Source organism: Pelophylax lessonae (assembly GCF_965119305.1).
Source record: "Pelophylax lessonae genome assembly, chromosome: 10".
NCBI lineage: Eukaryota > Metazoa > Chordata > Amphibia > Anura > Ranidae > Pelophylax > Pelophylax lessonae.
Window position 1 is genome coordinate 73,486,748 of NC_138777.1, and position 24,689 is coordinate 73,511,436.

Here is a 24,689-nt window from a genome sequence, read left to right on the forward strand (position 1 = left end):
CCAAAGATTGTGTTCACTGCACCCCACAAAGATTCTGTTCACTGTACCCCACAAAGATTGTGTTCACTGCACCCCAAAAAGATTGTGTTCACTGCACCCCAAAAAGGATGTTGTTCACTGCACCCCAAAAAGGATGTTGTTCACTCCACCCCAAAAAGGATGTTGTTCACTCCACCCCAAAAAGATTGTGTTCACTGCACCCCACAAAGATTGTGTTCACTGCACCCCAAAAAGATTGTGTTCACTGCACCCCAAAAATGATTTTGTTCACTGCACCCCAAAAAGGATTTTGTTCACTGCACCCCAAAAAGGATGTTGTTCACTCCACCCCAAAAAGATTGTGTTCACTGCACCCCAAAAAGATTGTGTTCACTGCACCCCACAAAGGATTTTGTTCACTGCACCCCAAAAAGATTGTGTTCACTGCACCCCAAAAAGGATGTTGTTCACTGCACCCCAAAAAGGATTTTGTTCACTGCACCCCAAAAAGATTGTGTTCACTGCACCCCACAAAGGATTTTGTTCACTGCACCCCACAAAGATTGTGTTCACTGCACACCAAAAAGGATTGTGTTCACTGCACCCCAAAAAGATTTTGTTCACTACACCCCAAAAAGATTGTGTTCACTGCAGCCCAAAAAGATTGTGTTCACTGCAGCCCAAAAAGATTGTGTTCACTGCAGCCCAAAAAGATTGTGTTCACTGCAGCTCACACACAGAAAAATGGATGTGGATCACTGACACCTGCCTATCTCCAATCCCACACCACACAGCAATATCGATTGTAGTTTGTAGAACACAGTTTCCCTAAAATTCAGCAGACTCTGTCCCTAACAGGATTGAGAAGAGATCGTAGATCAGGATTGAGTGCAGATTCACCCCACCCCCCACACAGCAATATCGATTGTAGTTTGTAGAAGACACTGACCCTATAATTCAGCAGACTCTATCCCTAAAATGCCTACAACTCGCCCTGCCTAAACACTCCGACCTGTCCCTCAATTCTATCCGGACACAAATGGTTTTTTCCTGCCTATCTTTCCCTAATCAGCAGCCAGCACATTGATGTGTGCTCTGTCCCTTAGCTAAGCAGCAGAATGACGCTGCTGCGGCGGCTGCCTCGAACTTATAAAGACTTGGTCACATGCTTCAGACGGCCAATCACAGCTACTAAGACATTTGCAGGCATGGCTGGGATGGCTTAAGGCACACCAGTTAAACGATTGTTGATTGGCTGTTGAAAGCCCGCCATGAAAAGAGCGCCAAAGCATGCAAAACCCGGAAATAAAACGACCGAACACGGATTTTTACCCGAACATACAGTAAAGTGTCCGTGTCCGTGTTCGGGTAAAAAAAATCCAATTATTCGGTACGAACACGAATAATACAGTCCGTGTTCGCTCAACACTAATCTCTTTTTTCCTGGTAACAGCAATAAAGAGATACATTTTATCCTTCATCCACTGGAGTGTCATTTTTATTGTTTTTTTTTTTTTAACTAGTAATGGCGGCAATCTGCGATTTTTTCTGCGGGACTGCGACTTTGGGGCGGACAGATCGGACCCTTGACTGACATTTTTGACACTTTTGGGGGTACCAGTGACATTACTGCAGTAATCAGTGCTATACATATGCACTGTTACTGTAAAAATTACACTGGCAGGGAAGGGGTTAACTTTATTAGAGATCAAGGGGTTAAGTGTGTCCCTAGGGGCGTGCTTCTAACTGTAAAGGGGCGTGGCTTTTGATGTAACCACAGAGACATACGATCCTACATAGCAGGATCGTATGATCTCTGCAGTTACACCAGGGAGAATGACAGGCGGCTTTGTTTACATTAGTCGCCTGCCTTTCTCCCTCTCCAGCGGGAGATCGCGAGTGACCGGCCGACATCGGAGCCGCCGGTCACTCACACGGCGATAGCAGTAAACGGGCGGGAGCGCGCCTCCGGTGGCACACTCGCCCCCTATTGGCTCGCGGGCGAGTGACGTACCCATACGTCACTTTGCCCAGGGGGGGCTGACCGCCGCAGTATATGTACTTGCGGCGGGCGGCAAGTGGGAAAGTGCAGGAACTCACTGTAGAGCCTGAGCAAACATATCTGCCCCTATGTACATCTTTATTTACAAACTAAATATGAAAAACTATTTTGTTTTAAAACATTATATAAGCGGAGTTAATGTTTTTACATATACAATTAAAACATTATAAAGGCTATACGTTCCCTTTAACAACATGTTCAAATAAATATACTGCATCAAGCCTACAGTCGCCATAACCTGAAGTGCTAAATTATTAGGAAAACAACACTTACCCATCCATATCTAACAGATCATCCTCGCTGCGTAAATTCAAAACATATAGCGTTGTCATGGAGATAACACTGCGACAATAAACACAGTAACTTGGTGAGACAAAGTGTAATGTGTAAATTCTATATATATAAATTAGCTTATTTATTATTCAAAATATTTGTGTACCATGTACAATATTATATGCACTACAATTATATTAGTGGCTAAGTAGTTAGCACTTCCACCTAGCAGCACTGGTTCAAATCCCAACCACGGCACTGCCTGCCTGGAGTTTACATGTTCTCCCTGTGCCAGCGTGGGTTTCCTCCGGGTACTCCGGTTTCCTCCCACTCTCCAAAGACATGCTGGTAGGTTAACCACTTGTTTACTAGGCACTTATACCCCCTTCCTGACCAGACCAATTTTCAGCTTTTAGTGCTATTGCACTTTTAATGACAATTGTGCAGTCATGCAACACTGTATCCATATGAAATGTTTATATATTTTTTGGGACAAAGAGCTTTCCTTTGGTGGTATTTAATAACCACTGGGATTTTTTTTTCTTTTTTTGCTAAACAAACAAAACAAGCCGGAAAATTTTGAAAAAAAACAACAATTCTTATTTAATTTCTGTTATAAGATTTTTGCAAATAAGTAATTCTTCTCCTTCACTAATGTGCATTGATGAAGCTGCACTGATTGGCACTAATAGGCTGCACTGATGGACACTGATGAGACTGTACAAATATGCGGCACTGATAGGTAGCACGAATGGGTGCGGATAGGTGGCAATGATGGGCAGCAATGATGGGCACTGATAGACACTGATGGGCACTAATTGGCACTGATGGGGCTGCATTGACAGGATTACTGGCTACTGGCTCTCCTCATACTGTGACAGCATGTGGGGAAAGGAGAGCCGCTAACCAGCAACTCTGTTCTCATTGTTATCAGCTGTGATTGGACACAGCTGATCACATGGTAAAGGGCCGCTGTGATTGGTGGCGATCACAGAGGGTGCCGGATGCGTGCCCCAGGGAGGGCATGAGAGGCGGGGTTCTGGGACTCTTCCGGAACAAGAGAGCCACACTATAGCCATCTTTTGGAGCGGTTAGGTAGTGGTTAATTGGCTCCTGTCTACATTGGTTCTAGTATGTGTATGTAAGAATGGGAGTTAGAGACTTTATATCAGGGGTGTCCAAACTTTTTTCAACGAGGGCCAGATTTGATGAAGTGAAAATGCGTGAGGGCCGACCATTTTGCCTGAAATTCTTTGGACCATTAAAATTAAATGCAAATTACCTATTTTATGAAAAGTTTATTGCAAGCGGCATACTTTTCATTTCGTCACATGGATGATAAATCTAAACAGGTATAAATCACTCTGCCTTTCATATCTGAAGGCCAGAAGAAAAAAAATCCAGGAAGCTGAAATATATGCCAGGAACACTGTAAAGTACATTACATATTATTGGTAATAAAGGTCGTCTGTCAACTTTTAAGTTAAAAAAACATGAACAGGAACATGACACCAAGTATACATGTTGTGTCCAAATATATTTATAACTGATTTAGACCAACTGATATTAACTGAGATTTTACAATGTATTCATCTCAATTCGGAGCATGCATGCTCCCTAATCAGTTACACAAGGGTTAACACCATATAAGCGCTATATGAACCCACCGATGATGATTAAATCACAATTAAGTTAAAGTTTATCACATGGCACAGCATCAAAATTCATCGCAAGGTACAGCAAAGTACATTTCATAGTGCATCAAAATCTCGGCAGGAGGTGAAGACCCAACAGGCTAACACGTTTCAAAGTTAAACTTTTTTCCTCAGATCCTCGAAACGCGTTAGCCTATTGGGTCTTTACCTCCTGCCAGAGATTTTGATGCACTATGGACTGAAGGATGCTGTACCTTGCGATTAACTTTGATGCTGTGGTGGTTTTAGGATTATGCACTAGGGGAGCGCACCCTTTCTTTCTTTTGTGGTTCTAGAATATCAGACTTTAGAGGGCAGCAACACGTGGCTTATCCTTATCGAACCAAGATGGAGATATAGCATACTCATCCTGGGCCCACTCCCGAGCGCAGGAGAATTTGTGTTTGTGACTATTTGTATTTCCTCTTCTGGGGTCCCCTGTCGACGCTCTCCTCTGCTCCTCTTCTCTGTGCACCCCCATATGGGGCGCACCTGCAGGCTCACTCCCGAACCATGGCTATTTGTGTGTCTACTGGCACACACACAGCGCAGCTCAACCCTACCTCCTCCCTCTGTTCACAGAACTTGACAGCAGCAGGAGTCAATGCAAGGAATGTATTAAGGTTTAAAATCACTTGCCTTTGGAAGCACTTTAATACATTTTTTTTCTTTTTTACAGTTAACAGTATTTTATTTATTTTTTTCAAGTTAGCACTAATGCTTAGGCAATAACAAACATCATATTTTAATGCTATTGGGAAAACCCAAGACTCTAATACCTGAAAGCCATGATAATGACTAAGGCGATGATGGTTGCCTGGAGGAACCGTTGGCTGACACAGCTCCGATCAGGTGGGGGAGGTACCGGCTAGATTGAACAATAGAAAGACAATGACATACAGTCCCACACACAAATACCATAATGACAGCCGTGTATCAACATCACTACATTTAAACTCACATGTAGACACAGATGTCTAAATCCCCTAAAAATAATAGGTTGCATCTTACCAGTACTTAGATTTGGTGGCTGCATTAGTATTTTTTTCAGGCTAAGTACAGTATATGTTCTGTAAATGCAAATAAATGCCTGATGGAAATCCAGTTTCCCTGGGATTTCCAGTGCACTGAACTAAAATCTCAAACTATATTAAGCTAGCTTCTATGAACTACACAACCTCTCCTCCCTATGTAATGAAGATGTAGTCCAAACTAGGGGAGCAGTTTAGTGTTACAGCGCTACTTCTCTCTAGGTACAGAACGATAAATTAGAGTTGTCACCCTAGGACTGGAAGTATTATATTAGCAGTATTGGCAATTGAAAATAAAGGTTAAAAAAAATTTAAATAGAAATATAGGATTTTTTTTTTTTTTTCAAGAATTATACTTACCTAGGTGGATGCAAAATCAGACTGATGCTGCATCTTTCCCCCGCCGGCTCTAAAGGGCCATACACACTATAAGATTTTCTGAAGACTTTTTCCTTCAGATTTACCTTTTCTATGTAGTGCAAGGGCCTGCCAGATTGCATACAAATTGAAAGTGTTTAGGTTTGACCTCATATTATATGGTTTTGGTAAATCTAAAGGAAAAAGTCTTCAGAAAATCTTATAGTGTGTATGGCCCATAAGAGAACCCAGAGATTAAACACAGCTGATCGCTCGGTTCTCAGTGCTCCATGACCAGAGAGCTGGTGACTGTTGGGGCAGGGCCGGCTGGCTCAGGCTCTCAGCAACGCGCTGAGAGGCTGAGCCGGGTGTCGGCTGGCTCAGGCTCTCAGCAACGCGCTGAGAGGCTGAGCCGGGCGCTGTTCCAAGCTTCTGGGTGGATCCCGACCCTATGGTCGCGATCTTTCCCCAGCCTGGACTGGCTCTGTGACTTCAGCCGACAGCCGCTGTCTGCTGAAAATGGGTCACAGGAGTGCAGAATGAACTGCACTCCTGTGATCCACAGGAGAAGTACAGCCAAACGAGATTTGGCTGTACTTCTGTAAAAAAAAAAAAGAAAACAAATGCAGTCACTACATCTAAGGACTGCTAAGCTCCAATACATTACATTTTTGTTTTTGGTGCATGATACAATTCAATTTACAATATACGCAAAACAAATAATTATGGACTCAGGAATACCCTTGTGCATATAGCTCTGTCAAACACAAATACATTTCATTCATAAATAGATGTCTATAGCTAATTTCAGATATTTATCTTTACTAACATACTAAAGCCCCATTTTTGTTTCTGAACTCTTTCTGTTCTTACCTTGCCCATTATTTTGGAAGGACGTTGTTTAAAAGGAAGACTTCCTGCACGGCTGAACTGACTTCCCGTGTGACTGTGGAAAGAAGGACGGAGGGTGGATTACAAAGAAGTTTTAGTCAAGAATTAATGTTTACTTTACACTTTAACTACTTTAATAATGGAGAAATGTGTATGCATGGAGACAATTCAGAATAAAACACATACCTGTTACTACTCTTCATACTGTCAAGCCGTCTGAGTTTGGCCAACTTGTGGCTCCACCTCTCCAGTTCATCAATACGAGTCTCTAAGTTGTCTGTTAGCTTACAGAGCTCCTTGACGGCTCCTACATTCTCCATGAAGATTCTCTCCTAGAAGTTGAATGATATTGAAAAACTGAATGGGCATTGTATGTACATAACTCTAATAAAATACTTTGAACGAGAAAAACTGAATGGGCAAACATCCCTTTATTTTACTGCTTACTCAAAATTTACACCTGCCGTTGGAGGGTTTGCACAAATGGCCATGGTGCTTTGATTCACTGCAACATGTAACGCCCTGTTGTGGATGGCGGGGATGGGGGGGGGGGGGGGTAGCATGCAGGGCTGGCCCAAGACATTTTGTTACCTGGGTCCAAGAATGAAATGCATCCCTCCCTCCAAAAAAAATTAAAAATCAGGCCCACCAGAAGACCACCACATCCATTATATATAGAATCTTGAAAATATTTTATATACTGTTATCTTCTTCCATAACTCACCACCGAACCAGTCCACCAAACACCCACTGTCTGTCCTCACTCCTCCTGTTACTCCTGTGTCTGGCGCACCCACCGCCCTAGAAGATTCGGCCTGCCCTGTGTGAGATGGAGTGTGCTGATATCTCTGACGTTATTGCGCACACCACAATTACGTGAGGGACCTTCCCCAGAGGAACTGTACCGAAAAGCGGACATTATGTTCACGTACGATAAAAATTTTATAGCCTGCGCCTTCAGTTTTGTCAACCGAAAAGTCAGAATCAGCTGTCGAAAGCACTTTACTAACGATCAGAAAATCGGCTAATCGTTTGTCGGACATGTACAAGTCAACAGTAGGAGGGACTACTCACCGTCCTTTTTCCAACCCACAGAAACCATAGCAAGCGAGAAGCGTTGATTGATTCATACTTATTCCTGAAAATACTGCTTTTATTACAGCTTATATTTCCAAAATCCTAGACACTTCCCAATTCACTACAGCACTGCCAGATCATTCAACTAGAAACCTTTAAAATTAGCCAAATGAAACCTGGCCACACAAATTACAATCTGATTGTACAACTTCTGTATAATATCCTTTGGATTTTTAACAACTAAATCTAGAGGAGACTGTATAGTTTTATTCTCATGTATGGTCTTAGCTTAAATCTAATCATAAATGACACACCTTTCCTGACCTATTGGCCTAATGTAATGATCTCTGTGATTGTTTGCTAAAAATCTCTGTGTGACCTGGCCAACCCTTCCCTCTTCTCGTTCTACACTTAATGTATACAATTCATTGGCATTCCAAGTCATACCTTGTTCACTACTAAGAAGTTCTCAATTGTTTCACCATTGGCACACACCACGTCCCCGGTCTCTTTTACTGCCTCGGGAAGGATCTCCTGCACCTCCTGAGCAATCACTCCTAATAGAAAGAAAAATGTTATTAGCAAGACACCGGTGAGATTGAATTTAAATCAGAATCTGTCTCTCATATGTTGCCCAGTATTTATATTGTGATAAATGAAAGTCACCCGAAAATTGTGCTAGACTGGGTGCATGCCAGGCCCACCAAATAACAAGTTTAAATAAATCACATACAAACCATGCTCACTATGGTTACTTGTTACATCGTTCTTCCATGTTACAAAGCAATCTCATTTTTCCCATATTGTTCTGTGTATACCTTAAAGCAGAACTGACATGAAAGTTAAAGCGGAGTTCCGCCCCCCCCCCCCCCCCCAAAATTAAAAAGTCAGCAACTCCACACACTGTAGCTGCTGACTTTTAATATTAGGACACGTACCTGTCCTGGAGTCCAGCGATGTCGGTACCGCAGTCGATGTTTCCATTGGCTGTAGGGTGCTGCCACCGCCATTGCTGGTCAGGGAACCCGGCAGTGAAGCCTTGCGGCTTCACGGGCGGGTCCCTACTGCGGAGGTGCGAAGCGCACTGCGCATTCGGATTGGCTGGGCAGCGGGGGAAGGAGGAGGGGGCCAAACTTCCGAGGGATGGCGCCGTGGCGCCGTCTCCCAGAAGTGGGGAAGGGTACTCGTCAGAAATAGGTACCCATTCCCCCCTCCCCCCTGAAAGGTGCCAAATGTGGCATCGGTGGGGGGGAGGAAGCAAATGAGCGGAAGTTCTACTTTTGGGTGGAACTCTGCTTTAAGGAACTACTTTAATGACAGCCCTACACCCCCGAATTAAAAAAAAAAGAAAAGGCACCACTGGAAGAAAAACTAAAAAAAAAATGTATCTCTAGGACCCAACCACCTGAAGGTGTCAGTAATGTCACCGTGCCTCAGTGTTCTTGTATTCTTGAGAGTAATGCTGTCTATACACTATACGAAAAATCGTTCAAACTCATTTTCGAAAAACGGCCATGAGAGTAGACGATCGTGACATCATGTAATGACCGATAAATTGTTCAATGGACATAAATCAATCTTTTTTTGTTCGTTGTTTCACATATACCTAGCGCAAACAGTTTGGACAAGAAACACATTAACCTTTCAATTAATCGTTCGTTCAGCAGAAAATTTCCAAACTTGTCCTTCGTCTTTTTGGCTCAAAAACGTCACCACTGATTACTGATTTGTGTCCATTAACTGGCCGAAAAATGAAAAAACTGTCCAAATGACTGAATTTCGGCCGATTTTTTGTATAGTGTATGGCCAGCATAAGAATGTGCTCCTGTACAGTATAGCCGCACATTCGCGTGTCTTTTCGGACATCTGGGAGGCAACAGGTGAGGAGGAAGCGCCAGCGGTGATGTTACAGGCTCATCAATTATTTTTATTTTTTTCCCTCTAATGGTATTTTTTTGTCATCTGTTTAAAACTTTTTTATTTTTTTTATTTGGGTTGCGGGAACCGTCATAATATTGGCCCTTGCATTTTAATTTAAGGTTCTTTTTAATGCGTTTGCATTTTGTATATTATACTGTAATCAGCAGATAGACTTGGACCAGTATGGCCAATACTGTTCAGTAGCTCTGATAGATTTAATGGATAGGAGATACTACATCCTTCGATTTACTAAAACTGGAAAATACTAAATTTGGTGCAGCTGGGCATGGTAGCCAATCAGCTTCTAACTTCAGCTTGTTCAATTAAGATAGACAAAAAAAAGAAAAGTTGGAAGCTAATTGGTTTCTTTGCAGAGCTGCACCAGATTTTGCACTCTCCAGTTTTACTAAATCAAACACTTAGTATATAAAGTCGGTATAGGAAAGAATTTCACCCTTTTAAAAAAAAATCACATTTTGTTGCTTTGCAGCCTGAAATGAAGAGAGACACTGTTTTCGTTTTTATACAACTGTATTTACTCTGCAACTTATAACATCCAAGCGAAAGATATAACGCCAACACATCAGAAAAAAATAAAACAGAATCACTAAGTTGGAAAAAGGATCACCCCCTTGTGTCAGTATTTTGCTGAACCACCTTTTGCTTTAATGACAGCCTTAAGTCTGTTGGGATATGTCTCTACTAACTTTGCACATCTAGACTTTGCAATATTTGCTCACTCTTCTTTGCAAATTTGTTGGTGAGCGTTGGTGCATTGCAGTCTTCAAGTCATTTCACAGATTTTCAATGGGGGTTTAAGTCTGGTCTCTGACTAGGCCATACAAGAACATTTACCCTTTTCCCCTTCAACCACTGTGTGGTCATTTTTGCTGTGTGCTTTGGGTCATTGTCATGTTGGAACATACACCTAATTTACACTGACAACCTTCTGGCAGAGGGCAACAGATTTTTCTCAAGAATTTGACAGTATTTTGCCCCATCCATTTTTCCTTCTATCCTGACAAGTGCTCCAGTCCCTGCTGCAGAGAAACACCCCCATAAGAGTATATTACCACCTCCATGCTTTACTGTAGTAATGGTGTTATTTGGATGGTGAGCTGTATTGGATTTTCGCCAGACATTGTTTGCTGTTGAGGCCAAATAATCCAATTTTAGCCTCATCTGACCATAACAACTTTTTCCATGTGGTCTCAGAATCTTCAAAGTGCGTTTGGCAAAGCTTGGTAGAGACTGCATGTAGCCTTTCTTGAGGAGTGGCCTTTTTTTTTTAGCAACCCTGCCATATAAGCTACATTTGTGGAGAATGTGTGATATTGTTGTCACATGCACACAATAACCACTCTTTGTCAAAAATTCCTATAACTGCTTCAGAGTTGCTGTAGACCTCTTGGTAGCCTCTCTTACCAGTTTCCTCCTGGCTCTTTCATCCAGTTTGGAGCGACATTCTGATCCAGGAAGGGTCTGTGTTGTACCAAATGCCTTCCACTTCTTAATAATAGACTTCACTGTGCTTCTAAGCATTGATAAAGCTTTTGAATTTGTTTTGCAACCATCTCCTGACTTTTGCCTGCCCACAACTTTATCCTGGACATCTTTTGACAGTGCTTTGCCACCCATAGTTGATTGTTTGCTTTAGTTGCACCACCAGGGACTGAAATGCTCCAGGAAAGCTCTTTTCATGCTGAGCTAATAAAAATGACCACAGCAATCACAGTTGAAAGTCAGAAGGCTTTGTGTTCCATTGGGAAGATGATTAACTACACCTGACTGAGTTTACAATTCATTCTTAGGAGGGGGCGATTCTTTTTCCAATTCAGGGATTTTTGATTTACATTTTTTTCTGACATGTTGGTGTAAAAAAAATGTAATTATTTTAAAGGAGGGTGATTCTTTTCTATACCCACTGTATGCAACTAAAACTTTATTTTTTTGCTTTGTCTGAAGTGGGAAAGGGTTAGAATTCCTATATGGTATTTTACTGCTATTAGGAACTTGTTTGGCAATGGTTTTCACCAGACAGGAAGTGAGGGAAAATCTGTAACAGGGACTCAAACAGCAATAAAAAGCTAACCTTAGATCCAGCCTTGCCCTATTCTGCTATAATATTGTGTTTTTAACTGAGAAATCTCTCTAATAGTGACCCCAGTAGCAGTAAAACCCAACAAGGAGTCAATCTCTTCCCCAATCTATCCAAAGTTACTTATAAAGTTAGATCATGTAGACCCAAAGCCACTGATTGAGTGGGCCAAACAGCTCCATTACTTCTTCAGCCTGTTTGGGTAAGTAGTGAAGTCGTGGTGTAGTTTATAGAACAAACCTAACTTACGTTTTGGCTATATGCTGTATTGTTCACCTATGGTCATTCTGTACTTTACAAGAGACAGAATCCGCTCATACAAAAACACTTGTAGCATTTAGGTGCTTACTGTTCTACAGAAGAAGGCAGTACATAAACAGTCCTGTATTTTCTGAGTATTGATCCTACCTGTTTCTGCTCTGTCATCAAGCCCCACTGTGCTAGCAAATTCTGGCTTGTAATGATAATGAACAAGACGCATCTGGGAGATCCGTTTTAACTGTTCAGTAGTATCAACCTGAGAAAACATTCAAAAGAGAAGTCAGAACAAAACAACGTGTAGCACTGCCCCCTTAAGAGCTGCTGGTTTTTTCACACTTTTGGATTCCCCTGGGTTACCCGTAGCAACTGCATACAGAATCTTAACACTTTACTTTCCTGGCTCACTTAATGAACAGTCTAGGGCAGTGATGGCAAACCTTGGCACCCCAGATGTTTTGGAACTACATTTCCCATGATGCTCATGCACTCTGCGGTGTAGCTGAGCATCATGGGAAATATAGTTTCAAAACATCTGGGGTGCCAAGGTTTGCCATCACTGGTCTAGGGGGTTGTTGTTTTTGTGGTTTTATTTGATATTGGGATGGAAGAAGGGATGAGTGGGATACTCCAACACTTGAACTATTCACAATGCTGAGGACTTCTATCTGAGAATGCAGCCAGGCCACAGCTTCATCCTGCCACTAGATGAATCTGAGATAATGTTCCTTTTAGTACTTATGTTCAGGACACACACCTAGTGCCCCCTTTTCTATCCATAAGCTGACACCCGTCCACTGACTTCTCTACTCCAGAGTGGCCCCCTTCCTGGTCAGGCAAGGGCACACACCTTGTACCCCCTTTTCTATCCACCAGTTGACACTTGTCCAATGACTACTCTACTCCAGAGTGGCCCCCTTCCTGGTCTAGCCAGGGCACACACCTAGTAACCCCTTTTCTATCCACCAGCTGACACCCGTCCACTGACTACTCTACTCTGGAGTGGCCCCCTTTCTGGTCAGGCCCTTAGGCACGATCCTCTATACTCACAATACTGCTTTCCAGGTTCTCCAGTGCCCAAACTCCTTCAGTCAGCTCTCCTGGACCTGGGTTCAGCTCCACACTCCTGGCTCACCAGGCCGACCACCTGTGACTATACTCCAACCACTGCAGAAGAGGAGGCAGCCGCTACCCCCCTTCCGGGACTCACCAGCCAGAGACCTTGAGCACATGTGCTCCTGGCTTTTTATACTACACCCCACAATACACCGAGACAGCAGTCTGTGCCAATCCCTGGGGCTGTATCAAAGCCTGTATACTCATTGGCCAGGTTTCCTGCGCTATCCAATGTGCCTCCCCATTGAATCAATGGGGACACTCCTCAGACCAAATGAATCACACACTGAGCACATTGAGCAGACCTGACTCACAGATTCTGCTCTCTGTTAAGCAGAGAGAATATAGAATTTAACTGCTGCTCCTCTGATAGGCAGACAGAGCCAAAAACTATACTCACTCTCTAGCACCTACCTAGGAGGGGGCTACAAACTTGATCTTTTCACATTATACAGTAGATATCTGCCATTCTATCTCAACCTGCTGTACAATGCTCAAACATTCTTGTCATTGTAATTATATATTATCATTACAGCTTACTCTCCATCTCACCTCCTCAATATCCTCTTTTGCACGAACATCAGAAGGATGCATTAGTGAGCCCATAATTTTTACATTTCCGTGTACAACAAGAGCTTCATCTGGTCTTTCTGTGTTGATGCCAATGCGCCCATGGTGGAAGACGGTATCTGGAAGCTGCCCCCTCTGCCAGAGCACTTCACTGTCGCTCTCAAACTGTCCAGGATTTGAGGCCTAATGAGCAAGAGTTTAGAATGAATAGCAGCAAACATATATGGTACTGTAAAACATCCTACATAAATATATAGAGCGCATCACTGAGGGTTATATCTGTAAACTATGAATTAGCAAGCCCTCAACTACAGAACAGTGCTAAGATCATATCCTAGGGGCAGACATAATATTTATTTGGACTGTGCAGCTGAAAATGGGCCCCCTGGGACCTAGGGGGGCCCATATACACTGGATGTGTGTTGGCCAGCTGTTGGAACCCCACCATCACGTAGACCTGGACACTGCTTCTTTTCAGGGCAGGTAAGAAGAAGAAGAAGAAGTCTTTTTACATAATGCCATGATGATGCTCTTGGTTTGTTGTATGCAATAGTTTCAAAGAGTATTTGTTTTACTTTCTGTCATCTTATCTATCTATCTATCTATCTATCTATCTATCTATCTATCTATCTATCTATCTATCTATCTATCTATCTATAGTGTGTAATTGTTTGTACCTTGACAATAGCTTAATGGAGGACCCAAAAATGTTCTCATGCAGGGGTCCCTTTGATAATTAAATCCGCCACTGCAGCATGACATATTACAATGAGACCATCAACTGGAAGGAGGTTAGTAAATAGCTGGGCAGCAAGGTTTCAGCTTAGCATAGTTTAGGGGGCTAGAGATGAAGGCTGGGTTTTTTTTTAGCTTAAAGGTGAACTTATCATTTGAAACCTCAAAATAAAACACATTTTTAAAATATAATAATAAGAAATAACACAAGACCACAAAAAATACAGTAAGAATATTTTCAGGTTTCAAAATGCCCTAACAAAAAAATATCAAGACAATACTTTAACATGCACAAAGCTGCCAAGATATCTACTAATACTTTGTTGTGGACCAAGCTATATTTAGATAGCAATCTGGTAACATAAATGTGCTTAAACTCAGTTCACTAGTCACATAACGTTAATATAAGCCACTATATAATACTGATTACCCGGACAATGATGCGTTCAGAGGAGTGTGCCGCCACCAGATAGGTCTGATTCTGAGCTTGGACTTGGAGAGCCACAACTAGGAGAAAATACCTGAAAACCAAACAAGTAGGGAGCAACCAAAGGTATATCATTTGATTGAGGAGACCAGGATGATGATTAGCAGCTAATGAGAGGCTGAAAATTGCAAGCCTGATTTACGTAGAATTAAACATAATTATGGTATTGACACAGTAACTTCAAAAATGATTCTTCTAAAAACATAAGAATCTTCATAACTACTTCATAATTTTCTTTGAGGCAGAGTGAAACTATTATTAACCATCAGTCAGATTAAAACAGAATAACTTTGGCTTTAACAATCCCTACTGAGACTGAAGGTGCATTGACAGAATATACATGCATAGCAATGATGTGTGAAGGCATCTAGATTATCCTTGCACTGATGTCACTATAATATGCAAACATATAGTAAAGGGGAAGAGGATGGAAGAGTTAATTAGGGTTGCTTAGCTAATAAGGGATTTTAAAAAAATAACAATTTTTTTTTTTTTTTTTTACTTGTCGGGTTGCTATACCAATAAAATTTGCAGGTTGAGGCCCCTTTCACACTAGCAAGCCGATTGGGTCCGCCTGTCAGTTTTTCAGACAGACCTGATCAGACCCTCCAGCAGTGTTATTTTGGCAGCAAATTTCGATTTAGTTTTAGTTTTTTAACTAAAATGTCATTTTAATTTTAGCCTTTTTTTTGTCTTTAGACTAAAATGCTAGTTTAGTTTTAGTCGTTTTTTAGTCGATTAAAATCTCCAGTACATTTTAGTCGACTAAAATCTCATACATTTTAGTCAACTACAAATCGAATAGGTTTGGGTTAATTTTATTGCATTATTTAAACATTTCTCTAGAATTTCCAAATGAATTATATACTCCTGGAGTAAAAATCGAATAATATGTTATTATTTGTGGTATAAAGGTTTGAACACGCACCAGAGACACAGATTTAGTGTCGGTTCACACTATGGCGATCCAACTTCAGGGGCGACCTGTGAAGTCGCATGCACAGCGACTTTGGCGCGACTTGCACGGACTTCACATAATGGAAGTCAATGCAAGTCGCTCCGATGACGCCCCGAAGTAGTACAGGAACAATTTTCTAAGTCGGAGCGACTTGAGTCGCTCCTATTAGAACGGTTCCCGTAGCACAGAATGGACCGCGACTTGTCAGGCTGACCAGTCGCCTGACAAGTCGCGGTAGTGTGAACCGGGACTTAGCCGTTGTGATATATAACATCTTTATAAATAAAACCGAGTTTCATAAACAACCAAAAATCTTGCTTTTTGACAAACAGAAGTGCAATATTAAAATACGAAAAACCAACAAAAACTGTAAACTCCATTGGCTGTAATGTCATTGCACATATTACCTGAATATATTACCAACATTAAATATTAAGAGAAAATATAAGAAAAACCTTTTTCTTAATTTTTTCTCTTTCAGCAGCCTGAATTTTTCTCTTTTCAGCAAAGTTTAAACATGTATTGCAAGATGCCCCTTACTTATGCTTATGGTGAAATACATGTTTAAACATTAATGTGCTATTATTAATGTGCCCCTTACTTATGCAGTAGTGCAATACATGTTTAAACTTTAATGTGCTATTATTACATGCTCTGGATGGAATTGTGTTCCCGATTTAGAAATGGCCAGCAGAGGAGTGTTCATTTTGATGTCAATTTTCAATTTAGTTTTAATTATAGTCTTTTGACTAAAATGCAATTTTAGTTTTAGTTGTATTTTAGTCTTATGACTAAAATGCCATTTTCGTTTTAGTCATATTTTAGTCATCTGAATTGTTTTAGGTTTAGTCATATTTTAGTCGACTAAAATTGTGTCAATTTAGTTGATGAAAACATTTTAGTTGACGAAATTAACACTGCCCTCCATGGACATGTGTCCGTTGACATCGGCCAACATCTGATCCTATCCACTAAAAACAGACGGATGGGGATCCATTCCTCAGCTATCTGGCATATCAGATGAAAGTTGGGTGTAAACGGACAGGCAGTCCGTTTTACATCTGACCACCCATAGAGGAGGTGGGCTGTGCCTGTGTCTGCTCTGCATAAGTGTAGTGGACACGGACCAGCCATCTGCCTGTTCAGCGGGGGTCAGAGGACATATTTCCCACCCACCAAGCAGGAAGACTCCAACGGATCCCGTCCCGTGTGGAAGGGGCCTTAAGCTCATTCCTTTGAGCTGCAGATGAATGAAACAATGTAAATACATTGTTATTTTCTCTTTCACATGGTCTGTCTTTTTTTTTTTTAAACATTAGCTATTACAGCTGCTGTGTTCCAACAGAAACTTCCAGCTGTCATTTTGACAGTCAGGAATTGCTGCCAAGTGCAAGAAGGTGAGCAACAGCTGGGCAGAGGGCCGGTTGTACTCATACATCCTAATAACTTTGATGAAAATTGTTTGGACTTGCATAGTACATCCAGTATCCACAACTGGTTAAGATCCCTAGCAGCACTTACCTCTGGTCTGGATTGGGTTTTCCTTTCTTCCGCATGTTATTTGCTGTAGTCTCACTGAAATGGAGTCGGCCCACTGTCACTTTAGTAACCTGATCTGGAGGAAGAGTAAGCCTAGAAATACAATGTCTGTATATTATTGATAAGCTTCAATTGACCTCAACTGGGAAAAACGTTTGAAGGAAAAAGTCCCTTATTAATCTTCCCCATCACTTACGTAACAGGGTGGAACGGACGTTTGCTTCGGTCCGACTGCGACTGCTCAATACTGATGCTCTGGTTAATAGCCTCTAACTGTAAGAGAAACACAACATAAGTTATAGCATTGATAGTTTCAAAAAACTATTAGATGGGCACCATAAAGACCACAACATACAGGGGTATACAATGTACGGTTAACAGCAAACACACACACATCATAGGTTGAACTGGATGGACGGATGTCTTTTTTCAACCTCACAAACTATGTAACTATAGGAAGAAGGAAGAGGAGATGGTCGGGCTGTTTTCTTTCAAAGGCTGTACAATGACAGGCATAGGTGACATTGTCGTATATATATATATATATATATATATATATATATATATATATATAGCGCCTATGTATACTTTTCAGTATTTTCAGCCATAGCCTGTCAATAGAACTAGGCACTCCTTCCTGCTAGTATCTTTCTTCAGGCTTGCTACAATTACTAGAACAATCTAGCTGACACACGGAAACTAGCTTTATAGGTCTCTTCATCTTCTGTATGTATTTTCATATCTACTGAAAACTAGAAATACCGTAAAACTACTATCTTGGTTCCTTTTTTTTTTTCTCTTTTATGTTTTTTTTTTAATTATCTTTTTACATGGATTGTATGACTCACCTTTCTAAATACATTGATTAGATACATATATGAAATCTTCTACACCCCCCCCAAAAAAGTGTATTTTAGTCCATACAGTACCAACATTTACACAGCTCTGCCACACCTCACATTTTGTCTGGCAGGGCAAGAAAACTGATTTTTCTCTGCAGCTGGTCAGTAAGGACTCATTCACACGGTCTGCACTCCAAGCTGGAGTGGTTTGGTGTGTGGGCAACTGCCCATTTTGGCTGCATTGAGCCGAGATCAGGAGGGCGGTGTGATGTGTATTTCAGCGTATCACATAGTTCTCTTTTTTTCCCTCAACTTTATTTGAAGTGCACAAAGTGACACTCCGTTCATGTCCAGGCAGAGCAGCGCAGCGGTGCACATGCAATGCCATCTGCATTTTATCGCAGCTCACTGCACCACAACTCCTGGCTGCATTGCAGTGTGTACTAGGCACATAGAAATACAATTGTTTTCTGTGTGCCCTAGCACTGACTGGTGTTCTTCCACTGCTAAAAAATGGCGGTCACCACACAATGTGTGAACAGGGCCTTACAAATCTTGTTTGTCCTCCAGCCTGTAAATGGATAGTACATGAAGAAGCAGCACAATGGTGAGCCCTTCTTTCTGTTACTCTACTCTCCCCTCCTATCAGCATGGTCTTGCATTGCAGCACAACTGATCTCCCAGCCTGATATCTGCTGCACCAGTTCAAATGCAATAATTTACACTGCTTGTATTTAAATAATACATTAAAGAATACATTACTGAATACAAAAATGCATTATTTGTGTATTTTATATGCCCTAGAGTTCAGTTTTAGTGATTAAAGGATAAGTGCACCCTAACGCTAAAACCCCTGCATCTACAGTATCTTTTAAAAGTGAGTACACCCCTCACATTTTTGTAAATATTTTATTACAGTAAAACCTTGGTTTGAGAGTAACTTGGTTTGAGAGCGCTTTGCAAGACAAGCAAATTTTTAAAATACATTTTGACTTGATATACAAGCGATGTCTTGATATACAAGTAGCGTCATGTCACAACTGGGTATAAAAGAGAAGAGAGGCGCCTCTAAGTGTAGCAATATGGTTACATTTAATGAAGGTTCAATATTTAGCAGCTCACATGGTTGATGATTAAAGAGGCACATCTAAGTATGCAGGCATGCAGGGTAAAGCTGTCCACATAGACCGTCCTCCGCACTGCCATCTTCATCACACCCTTCCACGCTGTGATCCACGAGGGATTCAAAGTCTCGCTTTCAGATCACTCTACGGCAGGGTAGTCTTCCCAATCACAATTGCAGACTGACAGTGGTGAGAGCCAGTGGTTCAGAAGATGGTCTATGTGGACAGCTTTACCCGCATGCCTGCATACTTAGATGTGCCTCTTTAATCATCAACCATGTGAGTTGCTAAATGTTGTACCTTCATTAAATGTCCCCATACTGCTACACTTAGAGGCGCCTCTCTTCTCTTTTATACTCTGTAGCTCCTGCTGGATTTTGCTTCTAATCCCCTTGTGGAGGCTGCCAATTGTGGATGGACATTTTATGATGACACAACCTGATGACACAACCTATCACATTGATATAATCTTTGTATATAGACTATAAACTGAAAGACTTATGAATAAATAGTTGTGGAACGAATCATCTGAGTTTCCATTATTTCTTATGGGAAAATTCGCTTTGATATAAGAGTGCTTTGGATTACAAGCATGTTTCCGGAACGAATTATGCTCGCAATCCAAGGTTTTACTGTATATCTTTTAATGTGACAACACTGAAGAAATGACACTTTGCTACAATGTAAAGTAGTGAGTGTACAGCTTGTATAACAGTGTAAATTTGCTGTCCCCTCAAAATAACTCAACACACAGCCATTAATGCTTAAACCGCTGTCAATAAAAGGTTACACCCCTAAGTGAACATGTCCAAATTGGGCCCAATTAGCCATTTTCCCTCCCCAGTGTCATGTGACTTGTTAGTGTTAGAATGTCTCAGGTGTGAATGGGGAGCAGGTGTGTTGAATTTGGTGTTATCACTCTCACTCTCTCATACTGGTCACTGGAAGTTCAACATGGCACCTCATGGCAAATAACTCTCTGAGGATCTGAAAAAAAGAATTGTTGCTCTACATAAAGATGGCCTAGGCTATAAGAAGATTGCAAAGACCCAGAAACTGAGCTACAGCATCGTGGCCAAGACCATACAGCGGTTTAACAGGACAGGTTCCACTCAGAACAGGCCTCGCCATGATGTACCAAAGAAGTTGAGTGCACGTGCTCAGCGTCATATCCACAGGTTGTCTTTGGGAAATAGATGTATGAGTCCTGCCAGCATTGCTGCAGAGGTTGAAGGGATGGGGGGGGTCAGTCTGTCAGTGCTCAGATCATATGCCGCACACTGCATCAAATTGGTTTGCATGGCTTTTGTCCCGGATGGAAGCCTCTTCCTCAGAAGGATGCACAAGAAAGCCCGCAAACAGTTTGCTGAAGACAAGCAGACTCAGGACATGGATTACTGGAACCATGTCCTGTGGTCTGATGAGACCAAGATAAACATATTTGGTTCAGATGGTGTCAAGCGTGTGTGGCGGCAACCAGGTGAGGAATACAAAGACAAGTGTGTCTTGCCTACAGCCAAGCATGGTGGTGGGAGTTTCATGGTCTGGGGCTGCATGAGCGCTGCTGGCACTGGAGAGCTACAGTTCATTGAGATAACCATGAATACCAACATGTACTGTGACATACTGAAGCAGAGTATGATCCCCTCCTTTTGGAGACTGGGCCACAGGGCAGTATTCCAACATGATAATGACCCCAAACACACCTCCAAGATGACCACTGCCTTGCTAAAGAAGCTGAGGGTGAAGGTGATGGACTGGCCAAGCATGTCTCCAGACCTAAACCCTATTGAGCATTTGTGGGGCATCCTCAAATGGAAGGTGAAGGAGCTCAAGGTCTCCAACATCCACCAGCTCAGTGATGTCGTCATGGAGGAGTGGAAGAGGACTCCAGTGGCTACCTGTGACACTCTGGTGAACTCCATGCCCAAGAGGGTTGAGGCAGTGCTGGAAAATAATGGTGGCCACACAAAATATTGACACTTTGGGTCCAATTTGTTAATTTTCCCTTAAGGGTGTACTCACTTTTGCTGCCAGCAGTTTAGACATTAATGGCTATGTGTTGAATTATTTTGAGGGGACAGCAAATTTACACTGTTATACAAGCTGTACACTCACTACTTTACATTGTAGCAAAGTGTCATTTCTTCAGTGTTGTCACAGATATAATAAAATATTTACAAAAATGTGAGGGGTGTACTCACTTTTGTGAGATACTGTATATATCTTCACGATCTAACACTAACCTATCTAGCCCTATAAAAAAATAAATCAATATACTTACCTTTTTTTAAGCAGAACTGACCCGATCCCACGCTGAGCTGTCAGCCACGGCTTCGCTGTGGAGGCGGGTGCAGAAGACACAGCTGACAACAGAAGCCCCATAGTAAGTCTATTGGGGACGTCACTTCCCATTTATTTCACACCCGTTGTCGGCTGTATCCTCTGCACAGCTTCTGCCACTGGAGATCGTGTCGGATTGGCTTCAAAAAAGGTAAGTATACTGATTTCTTTTTTACAGGGCTAGATAGGTTAGTGTTAGAACGTGGAGATCTATAGATGCAGGGATTTTAGTTTATCCTTTAATACTAACCATTAGATCCGTAATGCAATCCACTGTTTGTATTTTATCAGATTACGTGATTCCAAAATGAAAACTACATTTATGAAAGAGTATACTTTACATCAGTGCTCTTTTTTACTCACCTTAACACCATTTAATTTCAAGAAGAAGCACTCCAGAGGTAAAATACCATCAGGGGTTTTGACATATTTGGGTTCTCCAATCATGCCGATGTATACTGTGACTTGAAAGTGGTTCTTCTTCTGGCATACAAACGCATCATCTCCCACCGAGAAGTTAAACCCTTTATCAGCATCTACTTTGTAGGTAGGCATTGGGCTGCAAGGTGTAAATGTATAGAAGAGTCAGTGCCGAGCCCTTAATGCATTTTATTTTATTTACTTACATAGCACCAAAAATACTAAGCTCACACTATACACAAGGCTTTTCTTCAGACTACAAACACTGTGGGGGAGACTTAAGGCCTGTACACACAATAAGAAAATCTGTAGGGAAAATTCGTCCGATGACCGATCTGCAGATTTTCGGATTGTTAGTATGGTGCTTTCGACAGCCGACTCCGACTTTTCGGCTGACAAAATCCTGATGTGCAGGCTATAAAATTTTTGTCCTCCGTCAACACACATCCGATTTTCGTCTCATTAGTACAGATTTCGACGGGGAAAAATCTTATGAGCAAGACTAGGCATGCTCAGAGACGAAAGAACACATACAAAGCAATCCAACACATGACATCACTTCTGAAGTAGAATTCTGTCGTACGGGAAAATTCGTATGAAAATAACCTCTTCACTTTCCACATCAGACTAACATGCCACAAAAAACGGACGACAGATCGTTAGATTATCTGATCGTGTGTACGGGGCTTTACTAAAACTAGTCCACTCAGAATCTGGTGCAGCAGCTGAGCATGGTAGCCAATCAGCTTCTAACTTCAGCTTGTTCAATTAAAAGGGTAACTCCACTTTCAGGGGAAAAAGTTTAGCAAATAAAATAAAATTGTGTATACATTTGCGATACAAGTCATATTGTAATTGAATGTTATTAAAAATTCCCTTACCTTTTCAGCCTGCGGCTCTGTAATCTTCTGTAAAATGCAATATGGCTGCTTGGAGGCGATCTGTACACAGATGGTGTACAGAACACCCCCATATACAGTTGTAAGAAAAAGTATGTGAACCCTTTGCAATGATATGGATTTCTGCACAAATTGGTCATAAAATGTGATCTGATCATCATCTAAGTCACAACAATAGACAATCACAGTCTTAAACTAATAACACACAAAGAATGAAATGTTGCCATGTTTTTATTGAACACACCATGTAAACATTCACAGTGCAGGTGGAAAAAGTATGTGAACCCCTAGACTAATGACATCGCTAAGAGCTAATTGGAGTGAGATGTCAGCCAACTGGAGTCCAATCAATGAGATGAGATTGGAGGTGTTGGTTACAGCTGCCCGTGAAGGGGTTTTGATCTCTATGACCCTATATGTAGTCGGGTTTGCCGTCGTCCCTGGTTAAGAGTTTTGTAGGTTGTTGGTACCTCAGGCCGGTAAGGGGTGGGACTTTTAAGGCAGGTAAGGGTAATCATGAAAAAGTACAAGCAAAATAGGTGATAAATAATAAATGGTATTTAATCCTTAAAACATATGTACAGTTGAGTACATTAGAGTGATAGGGTTATAGACCCTTGTGATAGTGTGTAGTAGATAGAGGTTTTTGTGACACGTGGTTAATGGTGACTTTAAGGGCTCTTTCACACAGGCGTTCCTTTTTTTTTGCCCGATCAGGTCCTTTTTTTTTTTTTGTAACGGACACGGATGACACTTGTGTCATCCGGTCCGTATGTCCGTTTTTCATCCCATCCGTTTGCGGATGAAAAACTGACATAATGCATGTCTATGTAAAAACGGATGTCTGCGGATGACACCACTGACATCCGTTTTTGCTTCAGTTCCGTTTTTTGAAAGGAAGAAAAAATAGGGTTCTCCTCCGTTCAAAAAAACTGAACTGAACTGAACTGACAAAAAACGGATGTCAGAGGATGATCATCCGATGACATCCGTATTTACATAGAGATACATTATGTCAGTTTTTCATCCGCAAACGGATGGGATGAAAAACGGACATACGGAACGCCCGTGTGAAAGAGCCCTAAGGGTCCTTTCACACGGCCGCTCCGCTGCTTTCCGTGTGTCCGCAAATCATCCTATTTTTTTGCGGATGATTTGCGGACATCAATGTAAGTGAATGGCACTGCGGGTGTCAGCGGAATACCATCCGCTGACATCCGATTTTCCTCCTTTCAGTTCTGTTCCGTTTTTATGAACGGAACAGAACCCTATTTTTCCTTCCGTGTAAAAAACGGAAAGGAAGGAAAAATCGGATGTCAGCGGTGTCATCCGCTGACATCCGCAGTGCCATATACTTACATTATGTCCGCATATCATCCGCAAACGGATGGGATGATATGCGGGCACACGGAGCGGATGACAGAAATGTCATCCGCTCCGTGGAAAAAAAAAAAAAAAAGTCCCGCAGCGGACCTTTCACACGGAGCGGCCGTGTGAAAGGAGCCTAAGAGTTTATCTCTGTCATTCCCTGCTGTTAAGCTTGGGTTTCCCAGGTCAGAGATGTCTCCTATGTTCCTACGCGTTTCGGCCCCTTAGGGAGCCTTTTTCAAGGTTGACAGTCACCATTTCTGTGGGTTACATACAGATATGGTGTTAGATATTATAAATTTCACCACTTCTTTAAGTTGTGGTGAGTCGTTCAAGGTTAATACATACATATTTTTTCTTTAAATCCTTGTATGCTGGAGTGGCTCCCCTTTTAGGACAGCGAGAACCTATGCGATTTCCTGAAAAATATGTAAGGTTCAATTTCGGGGTTTGTTGTAATTTCAATAACTTTGAGGTGTACTATATATTGGACTTACATAATCAGCCATGTATAAGGTTTGGGGTGGGTCATGTGAGTCTCCCCCAGTGGCTATTTGGGTTCGGTATATAAAAGACCGGTCCCTTTCAAAAATGTTCTTTTGCCTTTAAGTAGTGCTAAACTATGTGAAAAAGATGTATACAGTTGAA

At 41.7% G+C, this 24,689-nt stretch overlaps 1 protein-coding gene across 4 annotated transcripts in view; it reads right to left on the bottom strand.

Annotated features, from left to right (window-relative positions):
• The window catches only part of MYRF (myelin regulatory factor), a 250,799-nt gene that overhangs the window by 26,003 nt on the left and 200,107 nt on the right, over nucleotides 1–24,689 (bottom strand). For 2 of the 4 annotated variants that reach the window (XM_082269824.1, XM_082269822.1), the window contains exons 8-18: nucleotides 21,718–21,913; nucleotides 17,242–17,318; nucleotides 17,028–17,138; nucleotides 14,492–14,582; nucleotides 13,309–13,509; nucleotides 11,791–11,899; nucleotides 7,812–7,921; nucleotides 6,474–6,619; nucleotides 6,270–6,342; nucleotides 4,788–4,876; nucleotides 2,315–2,383 (exon numbers count right to left, since the gene is read on the bottom strand). In XM_082269824.1, coding sequence (XP_082125950.1) covers nucleotides 2,315–2,383; nucleotides 4,788–4,876; nucleotides 6,270–6,342; nucleotides 6,474–6,619; nucleotides 7,812–7,921; nucleotides 11,791–11,899; nucleotides 13,309–13,509; nucleotides 14,492–14,582; nucleotides 17,028–17,138; nucleotides 17,242–17,318; nucleotides 21,718–21,913 — 1,272 coding nt within the window. Of the gene's footprint in view, nucleotides 1–2,314; nucleotides 2,384–4,787; nucleotides 4,877–6,269; nucleotides 6,343–6,473; nucleotides 6,620–7,811; nucleotides 7,922–11,790; nucleotides 11,900–13,308; nucleotides 13,510–14,491; nucleotides 14,583–17,027; nucleotides 17,154–17,241; nucleotides 17,319–21,717; nucleotides 21,914–24,689 lie in introns of all 4 variants that reach the window. The other 2 variants (XM_082269823.1, XM_082269821.1) reach the window with 1 other exon arrangement.